We start from the raw sequence: 24,517 nt of genomic DNA on the forward strand, positions 1-24,517 counted from the left end.
GATATGCAATAACTATAATATGATATGAAAATAAATGTTATTTCTATTGGTGACTACAGATACACTTAATACAATTGTAATTTATTACATACATTCATAAGTGAAGGAAATTAATGAGTTGATATTTTTCCCATCCAAGCTCACGGACCCCTGGTTAAGAAACCCTGCTCTAAATGTTAACTAAACATAAAGAGCTTAGTTAGCTGTTTATTGTGCTGTAACAAATTTGTAATGGATAGAAACTATCCATTACAAATTTGTTATATACATTTTGATAAATATGCAAGGAAGATTGGAGTGTTTTTCAGAGTGGCACTGCAGTGCAATATCTAGCAGGTGTTTCCTGTAAGATGTTCAGATGTGTGTATAAAATGTGGGTTTTCCTCAGCCATACATGCTGAGGAAAACCCACATGCAATTCTTCCATCACATCACCAACAGCGGTTCAGGCTCAACATCTGGTCGGGTGTTTTTGGTGATAAGTTATTTGGGCCCCATGTACTTCCAAACAAACTCGCAGGGCAGGCGTACAGAAACTTTGTGGAAAACAACATGCCTGATTTCTTGGACAACACGCTACTGATCATTCGTCAGCAAGCACACTTCATGCATGATGGCACTCCCGCACATTTCAGCACATTTCGGTGGATAGGTAGAGGTGGACCAACTGCCTGGTCTCCATGCTCACCTGATTTAAACCCACTGGATTTCTTCTTGTGAGGCCATTTAAAGTAATTGGTGTATTCAACTCCAGTAGCTGATATAGAAACTCTCTGCAATCGAATTGTGGCAGGTTGTGAGACAATATGAAACATGCCAGGAATTTTGCATTGTCTTCGCGAGTCCATGAGACGTCGATGTTGAGGCCTGTATTCAGGCAGAACGTGGACATTTTGAACAATTACTATAAGGTGATGTGAACAGTTAAGTGTCGTAGACCAGGCCCGGGCGAACTATGGCCCGCGGGCCGCACATTTTTGTGTGCGGCCCGCGAGCTTTAATTGTATTTTCGAAAAAAAGTTTACTTATTTTATTCCTTTTGAGATGCCTTTTTGAAAAATAAATTTGTATATGTAATATACAAATTTTTGCTAACATAAATAACATAGAATTTGTCAACTTGTAAATTGTTTTATCATCTCTGTATTGTTCAAATTGAGAAGAATTTGAAATTGTGCGCGAACCAGAGCGAGCCAAGGGCACTTTTATAATGGTATAATTTGCGATTATAAACTAACCACGCGAAACTACGGTAACAGACAGCCGGTGATGACGACAATGGCTTTGCTGCTGTGGCGGAGTAATAGGATAGGACTGCTGATCGGCTGCAGTTCCAATCTGTTTTCTCTGACGGTCATCCTGCAGTTAGTTTTTTTGTGTTATCTTCGGTTATCATCTTGGTGCCAGTAGCGATAAAAATATTTACACCCTCTTAAAAATGAATAAAAAACGAAAAATTCAACAAGAGCATCGTGTTTTCAATGAAGAGTGGAACACAAAATATTTTTTTGCTAACATAAATAACAAGACTATTTGTCTCATCTGCCGGGAGAGTGTCTCAGTGCTAAAAGAGTACAATATTAAAAGACATTTCACTACTAAACATTCCGAATATGGTGCCAATTTAACTCCGGAATCAAGAAAGAAAACTGCTGATGGATTGATTCAAAATTTATCTAGACAACAAAATGTGTTTACGCGGCTAACTAAGGAACAAGAAGCTACTGTAGAGGCAAGTTTTGTTATTTCTCATATAATTGCAAAAAGCAACAAGCCTTTTTCTGATGGAGACTATAGTAAAGAATGTATGACTGAAGCTTGTGGAATTATATGTCCTGACATTAAACACAAATTTGAGAATATGTTTATCTCGGCGAACCGTAGTAAGAAGAATTGAATGTATCGATACAAATTTGAATGAGCAATTATTATCTAATACTGATAAATATTACATCAACAAGTATTATGTAAAAATGTGTTAAAAGTTGAACATGTCACATCTTGTATTATTAAACTAGTAAATTTAATACGATCGAGGGGCCTGAAACACAGACAATTTGTTAATTTTCTTCAAGATATTGAATCAAAGTACACAGATATTCCTTATCATAGCCAAATTCGATGGCTCAGCTTAGGAAAAGTTCTTCGGTGAGTATGGGATCTTAAAGATGACATCGTTCTATTTTTAAAACTGAAAAATATTATGGACTTTCCCGAATTAACTGATAACTGGATTTGTGATTTTGCATTTACCCTGGACATCGTGACACACTTAAATACTTTCAACACCATGTTACATGGGAAAAAATTTATAAGCCCATGATATGGTATAAAGTTTGAATGGATTTCAATTAAAACTCCAGTTGTTCCTTCGACATTTATTAATTAACAATCATTATCCGTGTGTATATTTAAATTGCATAACATCAAATAGTATTACCAAAAGCTGGATCTGCCACTTTTCTCAAACTCAGAACATGGCTTTGGCAGCTGGTTCTAGAATACAAGTCTTTCAATTTTAAGTAAATCTTGTGTAATTCATTATAAGTAGTTTATTTTTTGAAATAATTCACTTCAGTGAAGGCTCCATTTGTCTAGACTCTAGTCCCTTAAAAATTTACCTGGACAATCAATGCCCAGTGTTAGCAAGCAATCTATAATTTGTGGGGAATGTGTGGAATATGTGTAAACAGCAAAGTAGTGTTTGAAAAAAAAAAACCTCCAATGAAACACTTTACTGAAAGTTGTGTGTAACTTAACATTAGGCCATGTTTGCCTGGTATTCGGCATTAAAACTGAAAATTCAAATGTTTCTGTATAATTTAGAAAGTTAATGGAGTATTTTGTATTAAAGTAAGAATTTAGAAAGTTAGTGTTGTGTCTAGAGATATAATAGCAGTTGTGCGTACTGCATAGAAAAATCCGAGAATACTATTTTATTTTTTTATACTCCGACCACTTAGATCGTGTGGTAATTTAAAATTAAATTTAGACTAGAATCATGCCTCAAACAAAAGTAGCAAAGCAAAAAGCTTGAATTGGCAGGAATGCTTTATCTCAGGAGAAAATCGTCAATGGCAGTTCTTTTGTGAATTACAACTATGTTTGTTGTGCCACTTGTTGCCTTTTTTGAAAGATTATCTGTAATGGGACATAAGGCCAAAGAGGATGACTTTTTTTGTGCATTTAAAGCACACAAAGATTTCCCTTTTGTGCAGGGCATATGAACAGAATAGGCATCAATTGAACATTTTAATGGGCTTATATCAGGGCTTGAGGAATGTTTGATGTCCTCAAAGAAATTAAAAAAAAGGGATCCATCAAGCACTCAGCCACCCAGCACAACACTGGACACTACATTCATGCTACTCATGGTACAGTGAGATTCTCCATAGCAGAATGCACTGGTCTCACAGGAAGTAGCTACTTTTGGTGGTTCTGTTTTTAGGGAAGTAGGGAATATATTTTATAAAAAATATAAGTGGAATGGGACCAAGTTATGTCTGCCAGGAGCATAACTTGATGATGTTGTAGATCAACTGCCATCTTTTAAGGGTGCAAAAGGTGATATTATTGTATAAGTTATATTAAGAGTAGCAGATCTGAAGATTTACTTAAGGAGCATGGAAAAATGTTCAGTAAAAGTCACAAGTTAGGATTTACTCTGAAAATGTGTGCAATTCTGCTTAGATACAATAGGAAGAAGTACATGATGAGAGCCTTTTCAGTCAATTTGGCACTGGAGAGACTTGCAAAGCTCATAGGGTAGAATTTTCAGCAGTCTGTGCTTCTTAACAGGAGAGACTGTTTACAAGGGTGAGATACATTTAAATAGAAGGGAGGGCAAAATATTTGCTGATTGAGGCAGTGTTGGTAGGTCAAAAAACTGCTAGATTGGGAGAGGACACAGAATAATAGATTAATAGCAGCCACAGGCAGAGATGTAAGTGATTCTTGCACTGCTTCTGTTGGGAGTTTCAGCAGTCTGGAAAGCAGAATGATTTGGATTAAAGGTCTGAGGGGATTCCTCATGGACAAATGAGTGAGATGTGTTCGAGTAACACAAACAGGTGCATATATACTTGCATGTACACTAATGCTAGGAGAATAGTAAATAAATTTGATGAATTTTAAGTAGAGGTTAAGTCATCAAATGTGAACATAGTAAGGATATTGGAGGCATAGTGTCACTCAGATATAAGGGATGCAGAATTTGAATATGGGTCGTACAATGTGTACAGAAAGGACAGCAGGACAGGGGTGAGTGGTGGAGTTATGCTTCTTAGTTAAGAAGCACATAACATCTAAGACAGTGCACCCAATCAATGGGGGGGGGGGTTAGTGCAATGGTGAGTAGGTTGCTGTGTAAAAAGCACTAGGAAAACAAAAATGAAAGTAGGAGTATAACAAACAACTGTACAGGCAAATAAAGTGGACTAGTAAATTAAACTGTCATATAAGGTGGGACTTTTACTTTCCAGATATTAACTGGAACTTGTGGTTGGCCACTCACACAGTAGTAAGACATGAATTTATTGGACGACTCTTTGATACACCAGCATGTTAGGGGGGCAATGTGAGAAAGCAATACTCTTCATGCATTAAGAATATGCAGATAAAAGAATCACTAGATGGCAGCGATCAAAGCATATTGATATGGGATTTAACTAACGTCAAGGGAAAAGGCTTGTGCTTTCATAGTGGTGACTGTGGTGGTTTTGAACAGCTTTTAAATTCTGTTCACTGGGAATAATTTATGTTACCAAAAGCAAATCTAAATGGCTTCCCATTTTCAGGGAAATAATTGTAGAAGACTACTGCATTTCATACCATCTAAGAGATATACCATTCAAGGGTTAGACCAAAATGATAAGATTAATAATAGAAAATACAAAGAGAAAAAGACAAAAAAAAAAAAAAAAAAAAAATATATATATATATATATATATATATATATATAAATGATAAATTAGAAATAATAATATAAATATTTCATATAAAGATGTCATATAAAAACAATAAGAAGAAAAATATGAAGAAGAAAGCTAACCTGCAAAAGATGAGATAAACTGATGAGAAGACTTATGGTAGAGGAAAACAATACATAGGATGCATATAAATTATCAGAGGATACAGAAACTTAAGAGTAGATAGATATTAACTAGTCTGTAATGAAGTCATGGGGGGGGTAGGGTTAGACAAGTTAAGACATATTATGAGAAGTCTCTGGCAAAGAATGGAAAGAAAAGTGGCAAAGATTCTTTACTTATGTAAATACTAGATGGAAAGGGATGAACCACATTGGTATGCTTGATATGAATGGTATAACTGTTAACGATCTTGTTTGGGTTGTGACAAGGAGGTAATTATCCTGCTGTATGAGGTGGTGGGTGTGCCACAACTTAAGTACTGCATACAAGTCTGGGAGCTTTGTTTTAGAAAAGATGTGGATTTTTTGGAATGGGTGCAGAGAAGAAGGGAACAAAAGGGTATTTTTAGCAAGAAAGGCTTCAATTTTGCAAAATTCAGCATCTGGAAATAGGCAAGCGTTGGCCTGAAAACATATGTCAAACGAATTTAAACTGAAGTCAAATTAACTATTTTCACTGAAGTAACAGTGAAAATAGTTAACATGAATAGCCGATTATTTGTTACTCTTGGTGAAGAAATGGGAAGCGAATACTAACAACATCCTTTGTATACAGAAGTTTGCTGGCTTTCCATTTGCAAAATACTTATGAGATTGTTTAATTTTCATCAAGAAGTGATACTTTTCTTAAATTAAAAATTTGATCATGCTAATTGCTCTACCATTGAAAAATGGCTCATTAGACTGACCTATCTCTCTGAAATATGTATTCAAAGTTGAATGAATTGAATTAGCGTCTTCAAGGGCTGGCAGTGACTGTATTTAATGTAAACAGTCCAAACCGATCCAAAAGCTTTCCTGAAATTCAAGTATATGATATGAAAATTATTTTATGCATCCAGTTCCTTTGTGACCCCATTCATACTATCCAATCAGGTTGGTCCGACAAGATTTCCCCTTTACAAATCCATGCTGTGTCTGAACTATAACTGCAGTTTTGTCTAGACGATTGTGCAATGCTTCTTTAACCAGTAACTCCATTATTTTCCCCTGAACAGAAGTTAAACTAACAGGTCTGTAATTGCTCTTTTATCCTTTGATCCCCTTTGTGAATTGGGGTTACATTTGCACATCTCCAGTCTGTGAGGACCTCCTCTGAATCCAAGTATGCTCTCATAATTATGACTAAGGGTTTGCTTAAATCCTTTGATGCCTCCTTTAATATAACTGGATAGATCCCATCCATCCCAGGTGCCTTATGTTTACTTCAACAATTACCCCTTCTCTTTGCTCTGAGTTATTACAAAATCATTTAGCTCCCTGTTAGAGTTTTATAAACTTCTGGCCTCCACTCACCTACAGAATTCCTCATATGTGAATGGAAATGCAAAATACTCATTCAGTTTGTCGACTGCCTGAGCAGGATCATCAACAGTTGAACTATCGATATCAAGTGGACCAATCCGATTTATTCCCTTCACTCTAGAGTTTACATAAGTAAAGAAGTCTGCTGTTTTTCTTTGCATCCTTTGCCAAAGATTTCTCGCAATCTGCCTTGTATGCTCTCACCCCTTTTGTGTCACCCCTTGCCTAGCCTCCTTTCTGACTTGGTTACAGACTACCTTATATCTACCATAGGCTTCTGTGTTGCCTGATAACTTATGTGTATCCCATTAGTTTTTTCTCTGCCACGAGTCTCATCAGTTCATCTGACATCCACTTAGGCAACCTTGAACAGTATTTCTTAGTTGGTATGAAAAGCCTAGTAGCTTCCAAGATTAATTTCTTGAATGCTTTCCATTTAGAATTTGCTGTTGGTGACATTATCAGTTGGTACCACTGTATAGAATTTAAAAACTGTCTAAGACCACTTTAGTCACCTTTATGAAAACAAAACCCTTCCCTTTACCCCTGATGGTAATTACATCTTTAAGTAAATCCCACATCAATACACTGTGATCACAGCTGTTTTATCTGCAGATTCTTAATGCGCGAATAATCAATGCGGAGAATCTCTGCTAAATAATCATACCGAGGCAGGATCACTGGTGTCTCACTGTACTGTAGCTATGTTTATTCACTTTGTTGCACCCATAATTTCTATAAATACTTTGGAGTACACTTAACTAAAGCCTTACCTTTATTTCTATCACTTCTGCTTTTCTGTTTATTTGGCTCTTTCTTCCCCTCCCCCTTTTTAGTATAACCTTTGACCCCCCCCATGGTTCTTCACACTAACTATGTTTTTCACACCATAAAAAGTTTGCCTTTTTTCCTTCTCCTTTACATCACATTCTTATTGTAATTGATTTTATATCAGTATTAAATCATTTTTAACTTCGTTTTTATTTTACTGCCTATTTATTATACCTTTACAGTTTGTTTCTTTCTTATCATTTTGTTTTATTTTATCCGTTTAGTTTTTAAATGAAATAAACTATTTTTAGTTTATTTCATTTAAAATAAATTATTTTAAAATATTTTTAGTTTATTTCATTATAGTTCTTAAATATACACTTTTTGCTCCTTTCTATAAGTATGGACAAGTCAAATAATAATAATATACTACATCAGTATCACAGGTTAAGTTGTAATGCTTTCCACCCATCTCTGTTTAGGCTAGCTACTAATGTAGAAGTTACACATAACAAGAAATTTATTCCATGTATTAATGATTTCGGTAAACACATAAATTGGCAACACAAACTGCAATTTAACACATGCAAGAATAAAAACTGCAAAACCTGCCCGTACATGCATCCCAAGCATAGAAATGAAAAAATTGATGAGAATAACATGATCTGTTGAGTTACAGGTGTTATATATATGATAACATGTACTGAATGCCAGGAAAAATATGTAGGTCAAACTGGAAGCAAACTGCACAGATCACAGATTAAATTATTCAAATGAAAATCTAAAAATAAAATTTCTAAATTTATTAATGAATTAGAGCTACAACATTACCAGGATCATAATTTTTCAAAAGTGCATATATCTGTTCTAACCATAGAGGAAAACATTAGCAAAAGAAACATAATCAAAGATCTGTTTATCATAACCAAAAAAGTCATTATACCCAAGTTGTTATATGGTTTAAATAACAAATTTAATGGTCATTGTTCACCCATAATATGCATGAAAAATGCATATATGCTGTATTCCATATGATGAAAAAACTGATGAATAACAATAATAAGATGGCTGCTCATAACCAATTAAGACACAAGGGCAATAAAACTGGTAAAATAATTAACCATTACCTGGGTGACTTTAAATTATTGTTAAGCTTATCTCAGGTGCCCAAATTATTCACTATATGATTCCTTTCGCTTCAAAGGTGGTACTTGTGCATATGTCCGTTCTGATATTCCCTGCTAGAGAATTGGTAATTTGGAATCTCCTCTCTTCGATCTTCTCTGGCTTAAAATCTCTCTACCTCATTATGTCAAATTAATCTGTTGCCTCTACCATTCTCCCAACTCCACTAATCACTTGGAGCTCTTTGACTTCCTCTCTTTGCAACTTTATTTTCTCCAGTACAACTTTCCTAAGAGTGAAGTAATTTTCCTTGGTGATTTTAATGTCCACAACTTCAGCTGGCTTCTGTTTTCTAGTCACAACGACACAGCTGGTCGAGATGCTGAGGCTTTTGCATTTTCTAATGACCTTGCACAGATTGTTCATTTACCTACAAGAATACCAGACAATCCTAACCATACAGCCAACATGCTTGATCTTTTTCTCACAAACAACCCTTCTAAGTACACGGTCGAAGTGAGAGGTCCTTTAGGTACCTCAGATCACAACTTGCTGATTGTTTCTTCCCCAATGGAGCCTTTATCTTGTGGCTATTCCCAACCTCTTCTTGTTTGGCATTACAAGAATGCAAAATGGGATGACCTGTGAGATTTCTTTTCTTCTTTTCCTTGGTTGGACTACTGTTTCAAAACTTCTGATGTCAACATCTGCTCAGATCGTGTCAATGAAATTATTCTTGTAGGAATGGAATCCTTTATTCCACACTCCACTTTAAAATTTCGTCCTTTATCTAAACCTTGGTTTTCCAATAAATGTGCTAAGGCTGTTCAAGAGAAGAATGTTGCATATCGTAATTGCCTTGTTTCCAATTCTTCAGTTTCATTTTCTGCCTACACCAAAGCTCGCAACAATTGTAAAGCAGTCATTAATCAGTCCAAACTAGATTTTGAACAGGCTAAGAGTAGAAAACTTGCTTCTTGCCCTAATAGTAGCCAAGCATTCTGGTCTCTTGCCAGAGCTATTGGCTGCAACTTTTGCCCATCTCTGCTCCCACCTTTGTCAAAACCAGATGCTGTTGTCACTTCAGCCAAGGATAAAGCTGACCTGCTAGCATCCCATTTTTCTTCCAACTCATGTATTAATGATCTTGGTAAAACACCTCCCACCATTCCCAACATGCTCCATTCAATGCCTCACATGGTCTTCTGTCAAAAGGATGTCAGAAGGATTTTGACGAATATCGATGCTAAGAAAGCTTCAGGGCCTGGTGGTATTTCTCCACTTGTTCTCAAAACCTGTGTGCTCCTGAACTTACTCCTGTTCTTTGTCGCCTTTTTTCACTTTCTTATTGCAAAGTTGTTTTTGGAAATTTTCTCATTTCCAGCCAGTTCCTAAAAAGGGTGGCAAATCCCTCCCATCCAATTATCATGCCATTGCAATTACTTCTACTCTTTTTAAAGTAATGGAGAAATCAATTAACCGCCAAAACTTAAACTACCTAGAAATCTTCCGTCTGATCAATGATCGCCAGTATGGATTCTGCTAGTGTCGATTCACTGGTGATATTCTGGCTTATGTTACCCATTTATGGACAAATTCAATGGAAAAGTTCGGTGAAACACAAGCAGTTGCTCTTGACATCTCAAAGGCCTTCGATCGTGTTTGGGATAAAGGTCTTCTAAACAAGCTTCCATCTTATGGTTTGCCAACTGTTTTTTGTAATTGGTTATCCAGTTTTCTCTCTGATCGCTCACTGAGGGTGATGGTTCTCTGTCTTCTAACTTCTCCACTAATGCTGGTGTCCCCCAAGGTTCAGTTCTTTCCCCCTACTCTTTTCCTCTTGTATATTAATGACCTTCTTCCATTGACTGGAAATCCTATCCATAATTTTGCTGATGATAGCACATTGCATTCCACTTTCCATTTTGAAAAACCTTGCTCTGCTCAATTAGCTTCAACTTCTCGAATATCCTCTACCAATTCCTTAAATGCCGATCTCCAGGTAATTCTTTAGTGGTGCAAAGACAACTTAGTTGATTTCAATCCTTCTAAAACTCAGTCTTGTCTTATATCTCCCAAAAGGATTCTTCTGCTCCTATGCTTATCTTTGGTGATACTCCGATTTCTCGGCAAAATGGTATACCTCTTTTGGGGATTACCCTGACTTCTAATCTCTCTTGACACAGGCACATTACAATTATTGCTTCCTCTGCATCTAAAAAACTTGGTTTTCTCATTCGCTCTTGGCCTTACTTTTCTCCCAAACAGCTGTTCACTCTGTACAAATTTCAAATCTGCCCTACCATGGAATATTGTTCCCACATCTGGGGGTGGTGCTCCCAAAACCTCTCTCAGGCTTCTTGATTCCATTTGCGAAGAGGGCAGTTAGGTTAATTAATGATTCATCTCTAACAGAGTCTCTCCACTCGCTGTCTCATAGACGTACTGTTTCTGCTGCATGCCTCTTCTACAGATATTTCCATGGGCACTGTTCTTCTGAATTGGCTTCTATAATTCCTGCTCTCTCTTTCAAAACAGTCCGAACATGTGCAGCCACCAGCCAACATCCATTTACTGTCCAACTTCAAACTCACAGAACCAACTTTTCATCTTCCTCATTTATTCATTCAACTGCCGTTTTCTGGAACAACCTTTCTTCATATGTATTTCCTGAAAATTACAGTCTACAGAAGTTCAAGTCTAATGTCAACAAATATCTTCTTCCGTCTTCTCAACCTCCAACCCAAGCACGGTACTAAGTACTGTAGATTCTAATACCTCTCATATTTGGGTTTTTCATTAAAAAAAAAAAGAAAAAAAAAAAGCAGATGGGACTCTCCATTAATTGAAATTAAGAGCATATACAATATATTGCTCATGCTTAAGCACAGTAAGCTGTTATCATTGAGTAAGGTTAGTAGCGGTTACAATTTCAGAAATGTAAATTTAAATCACCTGCTCAACGATATCTTTAAGTTATTAGTGATTAATTATTAGTGATTAAATATTAGTGATTAATTTAATGATTATTAAATTAATCACTAATCTTTTTACAAACAAGAATCTAGAATGCCTTATAATTAAATTCCAAAATCTACAATTTAATAATATACCATGCATAAGATAGTTAGTAACCTACATTGTGCATTGCTGATAACACATGTAGAAATTAAAATCAGACATAGCTATAATAAACTTTGGGCTTCTTGCATGTACTTACAAACATGAGGCAACCAATCCTATTAATGAAGATAATATCAGTTGTGTCTGTTCTGAACCAAGTTATAAGAACTATGTAGATCCTCATCATAAACATATAATCACCAGTAAGCTGGATATTATTAAGTTCCAGTAATTAAAGGAAGTTATGTCTTAAGGATTCAAGTTCAGGACTTTTGCCACTACCAAGCTGAATATTAAACAAGTATACACAGACCTGCTCCATTTCTGCCTAATATTATCATACAAATATGAATACTTATAGAGGCCTTTAATATGTGGATCATATTTGTGTATAACAATATTAATTTTTTTCAACAATTCAGCAATAAAAACTTTCAATTACCAAAAATTAAAAAACAACTAAAGCAGTTGCGTAATATATTTGTCATAACTGACTGACAAAGCCACAAATAATTATAATATTATCTGTAAAAAATTTTACCATGATTTACTCAAAAGTGAACTATATAACAGCGATGTGTACCAGGTTATCAACAGCAGTGCTGAAACTATAATAAAGCTCATGAATAAATATAAAAAATTAAACATCAGAGGTAACAATTGGAATTTACCATAGGTATATCTCATACTTAAATCCACAAATGTCTGTTAGGGTTCAGATATCACATTATGTAGGAACAGCTATATTAAGAAACCCAGTAAATTATTGGAAAAGTTGCTTAAATTAATTATCAGCACTATAGATAAATCTAAATTTATTAACAGCAATACTCCGGTCCTACAAGCATTAAAATCATTAGATAATGATTTTAATATAGGAACATATATATCAGATATACATCAGAACTTATGACTTCAGTAATCTAAAAATGGTATTTGACGATTATTACAACGAATTCCAAAATATCTTGAAGTACAGTAATGTTTACTGTTCTCTCTTACTAAACATATGTTTATTCAGCAACTACATTTACAACGGCGCATTGGTTTTTGTTCAGAACAGTGGAATAGCCATGAATGCCTGCTATTCCAGTGCTTTGCTAACATATACCTATACCACTATGAAAAGAAGATTAACAGCAGCATTATAACGTACCATTATGTAGATGGTCTACTTACCATCAATCAACCAGAATTCGATAATATTGTTACCTATGTATACCCAGTGGATTTGGCCATTACTTGCACTAACCATAACAACCACACTAAAGCCACACATACCTGGATATTCACGTGTTGATTCTCTATTGAACTGGAACACATGGAAACTAAAATATATGATAAATGAGAAGCATTTAGTTTTAATACCATTAGCCTCCCAAATTGGTGGGCTAGCATCTCCAAAAACAAACATGGAAATATAATAAGAATGCAGCACTTAAGAATTCTAAATATTTTGTAATCTCTGTTATCATTAAAATACAGTAATCATTTTTAGCCAGTTTATGAAAAGATTCAATGTATAAAAGAAATTATTGCAGTTATGATGTTTGTTTTGTAAAATAAATTATAATCATATAATTTTTGTATATTTATATACAGTAGGCCCTCGATTTAACAGACAAAAAATTTCTGTCCTAAAGGAAAAATTTAGAACCTATCTGATGGTGCCACACAGCACATCTGTCTGATGTGCGACGCTATCAGACAGATGTGCTGAAAATTCCTTCTAATGAAATAAAGGCTGTTTTACTGCTAGATAATGCACCTGCTCACCCTAATGCCGAGAGGTTATTAGCAGGGATGGGAGAATTAAATGTTTTTCTGCCTCCTAACACTACTTCACTGATACAGCTGATGGATCAAGGTATAATCGTTGCATGTAAGAGGTTGTATAAGAAGTTTTTGGAATAGGTGATGGTTGTTTTGGAAGAAACAGAAGACTCAGAAGAAGATACAAGAGGAACTAGCACACTGCAAAATTTACATGCACACAACATCAGTTCTGCTATCTTCAGCTTAGCAGCTGCGTGGAAAGATATGAAGATTACTTACTACCTTGGCCAATGTTTGGAAGAAGTTGTATGATGTAGAACCTGAAATGGACTTTGAGGGAGTTGAGGCATCTAATTTTCGGGACACTCTTCTGAGACCTGGCAACAAAAAAGCAACTGAGAATGATGAATGATGTGGAACAGTGGCTCGAAAATGATGGTGATGCGGGCTGTCAAATTTTTTTTGGGTGGGGGGGAGATTGCGGAAAATGTTCTTCATTGAGAACAAGAGGTGATGATGATGACAAAGATGAAGAATCAGTTGCACCTCATCCTAAATTGTCCATTATAAGACAACATATGGATGACATCATACATTATATTGAATCATCATCAGACCCTGATGTGCTTCCTTATTATGAACATTTTAGAGAATTTCGATATACAGTAATAAGGAAGCAGAGCCAAGGTGTAAAGCAACTGAAGCGTGATGATGTCTTCAAGAACACTTCATCAACTGGATCTGTTTCACCAGAACCCTGTACCAGCAAGGAATTAACACCTCTCCCTCCATATGACAGTTGTTTCTCACTCTGAAAATTGTGATTCTTTCAATTAAGTTACTATTAATATTGAATATTATGTATCTTTTTTAACGTTTTTTGTGTTTTTTATTCAATGGAGTTTAAGAATTTTAAAGTATTTTTTCCCTCTAAAATGGATTTACATGAAAAAACTAATGTTCACATTGAAAACAACTTTGTGTGAGCTTTAAGGAAAAAAAATATTAAAAGTGGTGGAAACACTCCATTAGTTACATTTTATAGTTTTTGATGTGTTTAATTAAAATAAAGTTTGGTTCCTGTCGTAAATTTATTTTTTTATATTTAACAGATGTTTTAGTGGCATGTATAAATTACTCAATGTACATTATAATATATTTTATTCTTACTTATATACATTATAATACATCCTGTACATTGTAAGTTCGTTATTAATACAGTGGATTCCGGTTATTTGGGCCACCGATTAATTGGGGCAGCCGTTTATTTGGGGCAAATCTTAAAAAACAGAAACCAGTCGAGAAAATAGCCAGGGTTTACTTCACTTAATTGGGACAGCATGCCGTTTAATCAGGTCAGGAGTCCGCAGCACTGGAGATTACCCTACGATTGTCTCCGACAGTACCACGTGGTTCGGACGAATTTCTGGAGGTCACAACCATAAAACAATAAAAACAATTAGCAGTCACCTGGTTATTGGGCTTTTCTGTTAGTGAAATCTATCATAAACGGACAGTAAACTCGATCTTACTGAATTTGCGATAATACCGACAGCTGGAATTCTGTGGGTTATTATGGTGAAATGTGTTTACACTTCCATGAAATCTTCAATCATATAAAAAAAATTAATTTTCAGAATCTTCTCTTCATTCCTATTTTTAAAGCTTTGTAACTCGTTACTCCGTTCTCACTTGCGCGTATCGTGTTACTTGCAATTTGTATGTGCCGTGTTCTTTGTTATTGATTGCTTATCTTTTTACTGTTTTAAATTTTAACCCCCATCCACAAATGTCAGTGAACAGAAATGTCAACTAGTTTGTATGTACTTATTACATATAATTAGTACATATTAGTACATATTAATTATTCCGATTATCACATATATTCTTCCAATTTTCACGTATCATTTAATTTTTTAATTGGTAAGGTAATAAAGGGTAAATTTGTACTTAATATATCTTTGCTTTTATAGCCTGTGGATAATATTCCTCCTATTTTCGCTAATTAGAATCGCTGTTTAATAGAATTAAAATTCAATTCACAAAAGTGATCACAATGACCGGTGCTTACTGCACATCGTATAGTGAACGGTACTTTACTATGCTACCTATCAAATCACATTACGATGGTGACTCCATCTTAACGTGATTTGATTGTACAGTTGAACCAATTGTAAGGGGGGGTACATTGTATTTTTAACTATTTACGTGAAACTTCGGATAATTGGGGCAGCCGCTTAATTGGGCCAAAATGCACTAGTCCCGATGTGTCCCAAATAACCAGAATGGACTGTATATGTTTTTAAAATATATTCGATTTAACGGACTTTCAGCAATAGCTGACACCCCTTTCCCCATTTAGTTCGTTAAATCGAGAGCCTGCTATATATTTTTTTCCACGAAGAATACTGGAATCTTACTGGTTTTCATTTTTAAGCAGGACTGAGTTAGTTCAATCTGAAATGTGTAGCACAGTGTTTTTTTCACTCTCAAATATGTGTAATTTCGAATTCAATATCATGAATCATAATGTTATTTGAACTGGTATCACATCTGGCAAGTTATTCATACTCCTTTACTTGCGTGGCTAGTAGTCTGTAGTGTAAAATCGAATAATTAAGAAAAAAACAAAGCATAGAAATTCGAGGTTTTTCTTTTAATATATTATAGTATTGCTATATACACTAGCCTGCAAAAGTATTAAAACGATTCTGTAGTGCTACGTTTTGTCCTAGTGACAACATTAATTTGTTGTAGGCCCTGAAGAACAGTGAATTAGCTATTCCAGATCTCTTCCTAAAGATGTTTGATCAGGTTCTGATGTGGACCAGCTAATGAGTTGTTGAACTTTATTTTCCCAAACCAAATTTTTATGGTGCATATTGTATGGAATGGAATGTCATCTTACTGGAATATGGACGGCTTGGTTCCATAGAACTATGAGTGTATGGGCACCACAAGGTATTTCAAGGTGTCAGTTATGATTCAACGAGTTTTTAGCACTGCAATAAACAGTCTGATTCAGAATCATGATTCACAACCTCACCTCCTCTGAGATTTAATATGGACACAGTATTGATCCCGTTAGAAGACATTTTCACATTTTCCCCCTGGCTTTTGCCATTTACACTTAACTGACTGATCTGAACACTGCATGATACTACTTATTGTTTTGTTGGGCCCATTTCCATCGATCTGTGGTCCAAGGACGATGCTTTGACACACTATGCCTGCAATTCTCATGTTACATAAATGAGTGAATGCCGGACATCATTTGCAGTGGGATGCCGGACATCATTTGCTATGGAACACTGAAAACAGGTCTTATGGAGCAAGTATTATAGTTGTTTATAGTATTCAGATCAGACAAATTTATTAGTAAAGTGTGGGATGAAAAATCCTAGGTAGTGCCATTTACTGTATCGTGTCTACAGTGAACTCTAGAGGAAGTGGGACTGCATGAATTAATGCTAAGAAGTCACTTGCATTATCATTCTTGGACCATGGATGTATATACAGATTGTCCTACAAATATGTGGAGCTCTACCACGAAGTTTTCCAAAGACATCTCTTGGTTTGTTTTTGTCATCACTTCCTTCCTATTTCTACTTTGCTGTGTCATTCACGGCATCCTACCTTTGTAGGAGTGCCCGAATACTTATGACAGTGTATAATTATGTTATTCAGGTATTTTTAATATAATTTTGTCACAAAAATCAATTAAATTGGTCTATTATTTTTAGACAGGTCATTGGACTCAATTTTTCTCAAACGAAAAAAAAATTAACAATAAAGTAATTTATGTGAAAATATAAAATATATTAATATTACAGGCCAATTCAAAAAAATGTATGTGCAAAAAAGGAAAGAAATGATCAAGGAGTATGAGAAGCAAGAAAAGAGGTTAAAAGATATGAAAGCATCTGGTAAATCTACAAAGGCAGCAGTGAGTAAAACTGTAACTTATAAGATTATGCTTCAAAATACAAATAATTTTTGCTTGGAAAAAATCCGGTAAATAGTGCTCTCTCAAACTTTACTTTATAATTGCCTTTTGAAATTGTTACTTATTGATTTTGTAATGAAAGAATAATTGATGTAATAATATAATTGATATTTGATATAATAACTAAAAACTTGATAATGGGGAAAGTGAAAGATTCTCTGCTTCAACAATTTCTGTTTTCACCATATGTCATCAAAAATCAGGTCTGATTGAGTTGATTTGTGATAGTGTGCAGCAAGGATGTCATACACCATCACAAGAATTGTTTGTGTGATTCTTGGGACACACACACACACACACACCAGTTCTTGGGAGGACTTGCAGACAGCACAAATAAATTTTAGGAAAGGTTAGCCAGCAGCACAAGCAGTTGTGGGGTGGTTGGCAGATTTTTAGGTTGTAATAATATTAATTTTATATAATATTAATTTTATGTAATAATTTTTAATTTTATAATAATAATTTTGTATACACAAAATATGTAATTTCGTGACCATCAGTGTTTTTGGTGATTTGTAAGTTATGAATTTTATTTTCATATCGGAGTAACCTTATTGACCTGTGAAAGTTAACAACATTTTCACAGGTGAGGTTGCACAACAAACATCAGAGGACCACCAGTTTTACCTGACTAGTATATGGTATTGGAGGATAAGATCTTCCAAATGAATTGAAAATTATTTCTGAGATTAGAAAATATATTTGATTATTCTAACATTTATGTATCTTGACGTTTTGTCCCTCCCGCATTACTTTGTTATACTGAAGAAAATGAAAGAAATTATAAAAATAATCATTTCCTCTATTTAAAAAAAATTTTTTTTTTTTTATTATTATTATTTAAACATGAACAGTAGATACATTTTCAACAACAGCTATTTACATTCTATGTACAAAAGGAAAAAATAAAGAAACTTTTTAGAAAGAAATAAAAATGTTTCAAAATTTCAATTTCACGGAATTAAGAAGACAGTTTCTTGGCATTGGGTCAGTCCGTATTTCACACGTTAAAGGTGATGGACTCTTCATTGATGGTAAAGAGGTGACCGCCACTGTTCCATTAGCTGTTAAGATGATCACAGAGTTTCTGGTCTTTTACAGTGGAATTTGAGTAGCAGTCTGCTCTGCAACTTCCTCCATAGACTCCACTTGAGATTTTGTGCTGACATGTCAACAGGAGGCACATCATCACTGCTTTTCGTATGCCTCAAGTAGAAGTTGATAAATGACGGCCTTGGCGGCAACGAATAAGAAGTTGCAAATGGTGTGTGCTGTCTACTCAGAGTGGAGCAGGTACCAGTAGTCCTCCGGAATGTGGGCATGGTTGCAGGCAAGCTTTGCTACATCCAGGGCATATTTGATGATTCCTTGTTCACAGGGCACGCCAGGTATATGTGTTTCAGGGTACCTGGAGTGGCGCAGAAAAGGCAGTAATTTGAGGTGCGTAGACCAAAGATTTGTAGCTTCACTGGGGTAGGCAGAATATTGTGTCACAGTCTCCACTGGATGTCTGTGTCTGATTTGGAACATTTCATCATGTACAGAAGGTTCCACTGAAAGTTAGATGGTAGCTTCTGGTGAGTGGAGAGGTGTACTGGGAGAGCCTGCAGGTAGATGACAGGAAAATCGTGGCTGTATGGTGAGACATGATTAGTTGATAGACTTTTTTGGAGGGTGCAGGGGACAGAGGTACAGTTTTTTTCTGGTGTTGTGATGACGAAGATTGGTGCTGGTGAGGATCCGGCGACATCTCCAATCCCTTTAGCTATAGCGATATCTGAGAGAGCTTGCGCAATCGCTGATTTTAGATGTCTGTGTTGCTGCTTTGCATTTATGATTTTAATTGGCAGGTCTTCGGAACATTTCCATTCTAGGTGGGGGGGGTCAGGAGGTTGGCTATGATCCTAATTCTTGCCCAGTTCCACATAGGAAGAAAGAGGTGATCATCAGTTGTGGGGGTCTGTTATTCTTTTATTGTAGAAGAGTGGTTCTGAGAGTAGTACTAGTGGTATGTGATGCAAGAAAGCAAGCGTATGAGCTTATGTAGCATCAGCCAAAAAAAAATTTTTTTTTTACACAAATGTTTTTCCAGTTCCTCCTTAAACTTATTTAACCTGTTAACTTCCACAACGACAAATGGAGGTTTGTTCCACCAATTAACCACCTAAAGGCTAAAGGCAAATTTCTGCACATCTATTCTACATCTGTCTTGGTGCCTCCGTAGCCAGGTGGGCAGGAGCAGTAGCGCGTAGCACACGCTTCTTGATTAGACTGGGTTTCGAGCCCATGATCACCAAATACAGAGGAGGCGGAAAGGTCAGGGAATAACCACTGCATATCCCCGGAGCAATATGGCCTTAGTTGCTAATGCTCCTAAAAACCAAACAACAAACAACTTTCTTTCAACATGTCTTTCCTCAATTTGAATTTATGCCCCCTTAGATTCGGAATCTGAATAAGTGGAAGAATACCATCAGAATTCAGCGTACTCAGCCCATTCAAGGCCATATACATCTCAATCAGATCACATCGCAAGTGCCTAGTCTCCAGCCGTTGCAATTTGCAGAACTTAAGCCTCTCTTGGTAAGAGGATCCCTTCATTGCCCTCACCAATCTTATTGCCCTTCTCTGTATATGCTCAAGCAAATTTGCATCCTTCCTAAAATGAGGCCTTCAGACCTGTATGCATTACTCAAGGCGTGGCCTGACCATTGCCTTATACAGAGGGACAATCACCTCCTTTTCCCTGCTAGCAAAATTCCTGTATATCATTGACAAAACCCCATGACCTGCTCTTGCAGCCTGTCTGCATTGCTCAGAAAACTTCATATCTGACTGCACAATTACTCCCAGATATTTTTAATTTTCTACCACCTTAAGTGTAGTACCACACAGTTGGTATGTTCCTTTAGGGTTTTTTATACCCATATGCAGTACTTTACATTTGTCGAGGTTCAACTTCAGTTGCCACTTCCCAACCCATTTTCCCAAATTTTCTAGATCCTGTCGCAGTAGCACACTGCCATTACTGTCATTAACAACCCTGCCAACCTTTGTATCATCCACAGACTTCGACACTAAGCCTGATATACCTTCATCAATATCATTGATAAATATACAAAACAACAGTGGACCCAACACCAAACCCTGTGGGACTCCACTAATAACATTAGTCATGAAGAGCAGTACCCGTTGATTACCACCTTCTGTCTTCTCCCACTCAACCATCGTTTTATCCATTGTAGCAGTTTACCCTTAATACCATTCTGCTCCAATTTCTACAGTAGTCTTCCATGCGCAACAGTGTCAGAAGCTTTCCTGAAATCCAAGTATATGATATCAAAATTTTTTTTTTTTTTTTTTTGCATCCAGTTCCTTTGTAACCACATCATAATATCCAATCAGATTTGTCAGATAAGACACAAACCCATGCTGTGTCTGAATTATTGCTGCAGTCTTGTCTAGATGATGCTGCAATGCATCTTTAACGAGTGACTCCATTATTTTACCCAGAACCGAAGTTAAACTAACTGGTCTGTAATTACTAGTGTTATCCTTCGATCCCCCTTTGTGAATTGGGGTTACATTTGCACATCTCCAGTCCGTGGGGACCTCCCCTGAGTTCAAAGATGCTGTCATAATTATGGCTAAGGGTTTGCTTACTTCCTTTGCCGTCTCCTTTAATATAACTGGATAGATCCCATCCACCCCAGGTGCCTTTCTTATGTTTAACTTCAACAATTTCTCCTCCACTTTGCTCTTAGTTATTACAAAATCATTAAGCACCCTGCTACAATTTGATAACCTTCTGGCATTTTCAATCCTTTATAATAGTATTGCAGAAAGTGATGTTTCCTCAAGAGTTTGGTGAAGGTTTAGCTTCTTTCAGTGGTGTAGTGCATCTTTGTAGAAGAAAGGTAGTGTTAGGGGTGCCAGCGACAGGTCCATTTTTAATATTGTTGACAGAGAGAGCCCTCTTGTTGCTGTTGCTAGTAGTTTAAAGGTGGTGGCAGAATGAGTTTTTCATTTGCAACATCTTTAGATGAAAGGTGATCCTGAAGGCTGTGATTTTGTCTTCAAGAGAGACCAGCTCCTGACCCCTATGAGTGAGTGGCTGGCAGAGTTTAGAGAAGGACATCCAGTCAGTCCTGTTCCAAAGGAAGCCTTGTATAGATGCTTGGGTTTGGTGGTCGAAGTCGTTAGGCAGAGTGAGAACTTTGAGGGTGTTCCAGAGAACGCTTGGCGCCGGCTGGTTGACTACAAGCACTCTCCCTCTCAACGAAGATCTAGTGCACACTCTTCTCCATTTCCCAATTACCCTGTTGAAACAGCTCAGCAATTGGAGAAAAGGAGGGTATTGCCTAGATTCACACCCAGATATATCTGTTCCTCGTTAAACCATTTGCATTAGATGGGGGAGTCAGTTCTGGTTTTCCAGTTGCCAGCCCATAGACCACTGGGCTTAGTGGTTCAGTTTGGCACCTGATGCTTGTGCATTGAGATCTTGAACCCTTTGGATGTTCTCAAAATCACTATCGTGGCGAATTACAATTGTGATGTCATCAGTGTATGCTGAGTAGGTTATTTTAAGGTGAGGCCCTGGTAGCAGTGTTCGTCAGGATTGTAGACTAGTGGCAATTTTATTGAGGAAAGGTTCAATGGCAATTGTGTACAATTGCCCAGAGAGTGAGCATCCTTGTTTTATCCTTCTGGAGTAAGAAAGGTTGCGGGTTAGCTGGTTATCGACTTTCAAGCAGAATTTGGCATCCTTATATAATGTAGGGATGATGTAGGGCCCGTATTCAAATGCTTTCAGCGTTTCAAGCAAGTAGCAGTGTTCAACTCAGTCGAATGCCTTTTCCTGGTCAAGGCTAATTAGTGCTAGAAATTCCTGTTGGCTATTTGCAGTGGAGAGAAGGTCACAGATCAGATGAAGATTGTTGTGTATTGATCTTCCTGGTACTGAGTATGTCTGTTGGTGACTGATGATATCAGGAAGAATGGATTTTAGTCTATTGGCGATGGCCTTGGAAAAAATTTTGCAATCTGTGTTCATTAAAGATATTGGGTGCCAGTTTTGGAGGTTCGTGCGATCTCCTTTCTTGGGTATCAGTTGTGTGACAGAGGTAGTGACTGAATCTGGTAGACCGTGGGACTGTGCTTCTTTCAGCATTTGTGAAGAAGCACTCCGAGTTAATTCCAGCCAGTTTGGAAGAATTTTGAAGTTAGTCCATCCAGACCTAAAGATTTGTTTTTGGGAAGTGTTTTGCACCCTGCTGTAAGTTCTTTTAGGGTGATTGGTTTCTCTATACTCTGTTGGACTGGTGGGTGGATATTTTTGAGTCCCGTAAGGATTTCCTCAGTTGCCTTTGTAGAGGTTTCTTGGGACCTGTATATTTCTTGATAAAATCTGGATACTTCAGAGAAGATTTGCACCAGGTCTTCAGTAATGTTTCTGTCTTGGAGCTGAATGGCAGTGATGGTGGTTGCTTTGTGATTTCCTCTAATAGGGAAAAATATCTGTTTATCTATATAGATAGATATAAGCACTAAATATGTCCTTCTCCAAACTCTGCCAGTCGCTCACTCATGGAGGTCAGGGGCTGGTCTTTCTTGAAGACAAAATCACAGCATTCAGGATCGCCTTTCTTCTAAAGACATTGCAAATGAAAAACTCATTCTGCCACCACCATTAAACTACTAGCAACAGCCACAAAAGGGCTCTCTCTGTCAACAATCTTAAGAATGGACATGGCGGCAACACCCCTAAAACTACCTTTCTTCTACAAAGACTCACTGCACCGCTGGAAGAAGCTTAACCTTCACCACACTCTTGGGGGAACATCACTTCCCACAATATTCTCAGAACCACTCTTCTACAATAAAAGAATAACTGACCACCTCGTTCTTCCTACGTGGAACTGGGCAGGAATTAGGACCATAGCCAACCTCCTGACGTAGAATGGAAAAGTTCCGAAGACCTGCCAATTAAAACCATAAATGCAAAGCAGCAACACAGATGTCTAAATTAGAAAACAGGCCTTGTGCATTGGGTTGCATTATATCATCAAAGTTTCTTGCGACGACTGACTAACTGGTTAAAATAAATTTTATTAAAATAAAAATGATATATACATAAGATAAAACAAAAATAAAATAAGATAAAAGCATTAAAATACAAGATAAGAGAGTTAAAATATATATAATAAAAGCTTTAAAATACATAGATAGTAGCTTTCGAAGCGGAGTGCCTCTTCATCAGCTAGTGTGTGAATGGTATATACTGAAGTACACCATTCACACACTAGCTGATGAGGGGGGGGGGCGGGGATGAAAGATGTTATTAACTGCAATTCACAGAAAATCTTTGCGTTTTGACTTCCACCCTACTGAAGTCACAATCCCACCCCACAACCGCAAATCTGACTGCAATTCACAGAAAATTCTAGATGCTAGGGTGTGTAAAGCGGCTACATTTATTTACAAAAAATGTACAACCTTTAATGAACATTATATACAGTATTTACATAAAAAACAAATAATTACATACAAGTATACCAATTTCCATATATTTGAACCCTACTACAGAACACTACACTATCTCTCTCTCTCATCAACTATTCTCAGTTTACAAATTAATAACATCAGTTTGTATCTTGATTTGAATCCTCGATGATTATTCAATCATTCATTTCAACTATTATTACTCTTTCTGTATGTTTTGTTTTATCTCTTAGCTTTTAACACATGAAATTTATTACAACTGGTATCCTCTTGCATCAGTAATATTTACTACAAATCACTCAGTCCATCTTAGTTACTCCCTAGTTACCATCTTAGTCATCCCTCTTTACTCACGAGGTCTCTCTGTTAATAAAATTTTTCTCTTTACTCCTCATCTGGTATGTTATCTTGTGTTATCTTGGCACCTAGCCTAAATGAATGATATAGGTTAACATATCCTTACATTACTACCCCTATAAATCTAATTTCTTTACTCATTCTTTTACACTATTACTTTCTTTTTATTACCCCTGTACTACCCTTATGTTATTTCATAATCATTAACATTCCTAACAAATTGTCTCAACCTTAGAACTAACTTGCCTAATATAACAGGAATTTTTTTTTTTTTTTTTTTTAAAAGGACTGTCACTCAGTTCCTTATAGAGCTAGGTTATGAGTCCTTGAGTTCAGGATTCGAGAAAAAAACAGGAACAGACTTACGTTCCAGCTACTCTCTTTCTATGAAGTTGCACTGT

General features: G+C 36.4%; 1 protein-coding gene across 1 annotated transcript in view; it reads left to right on the forward strand.

The window, feature by feature from the left end:
* The window catches only part of LOC150087173 (ATP-binding cassette sub-family F member 1), a 276,369-nt gene that overhangs the window by 139,217 nt on the left and 112,635 nt on the right, over positions 1-24,517 (forward strand). The window contains exon 10 of the mRNA XM_090371867.1: positions 17,083-17,195. Coding sequence (XP_090227993.1) covers positions 17,083-17,195 — 113 coding nt within the window. The remainder of the gene's footprint in view (positions 1-17,082; positions 17,196-24,517) is intronic.

This window comes from Mastigoproctus giganteus, chromosome 4 (genome assembly GCF_048544385.1).
Source record: "Mastigoproctus giganteus isolate SK-2022 chromosome 4, ASM4854438v1, whole genome shotgun sequence".
Lineage (NCBI taxonomy): Eukaryota > Metazoa > Arthropoda > Arachnida > Uropygi > Thelyphonidae > Mastigoproctus > Mastigoproctus giganteus.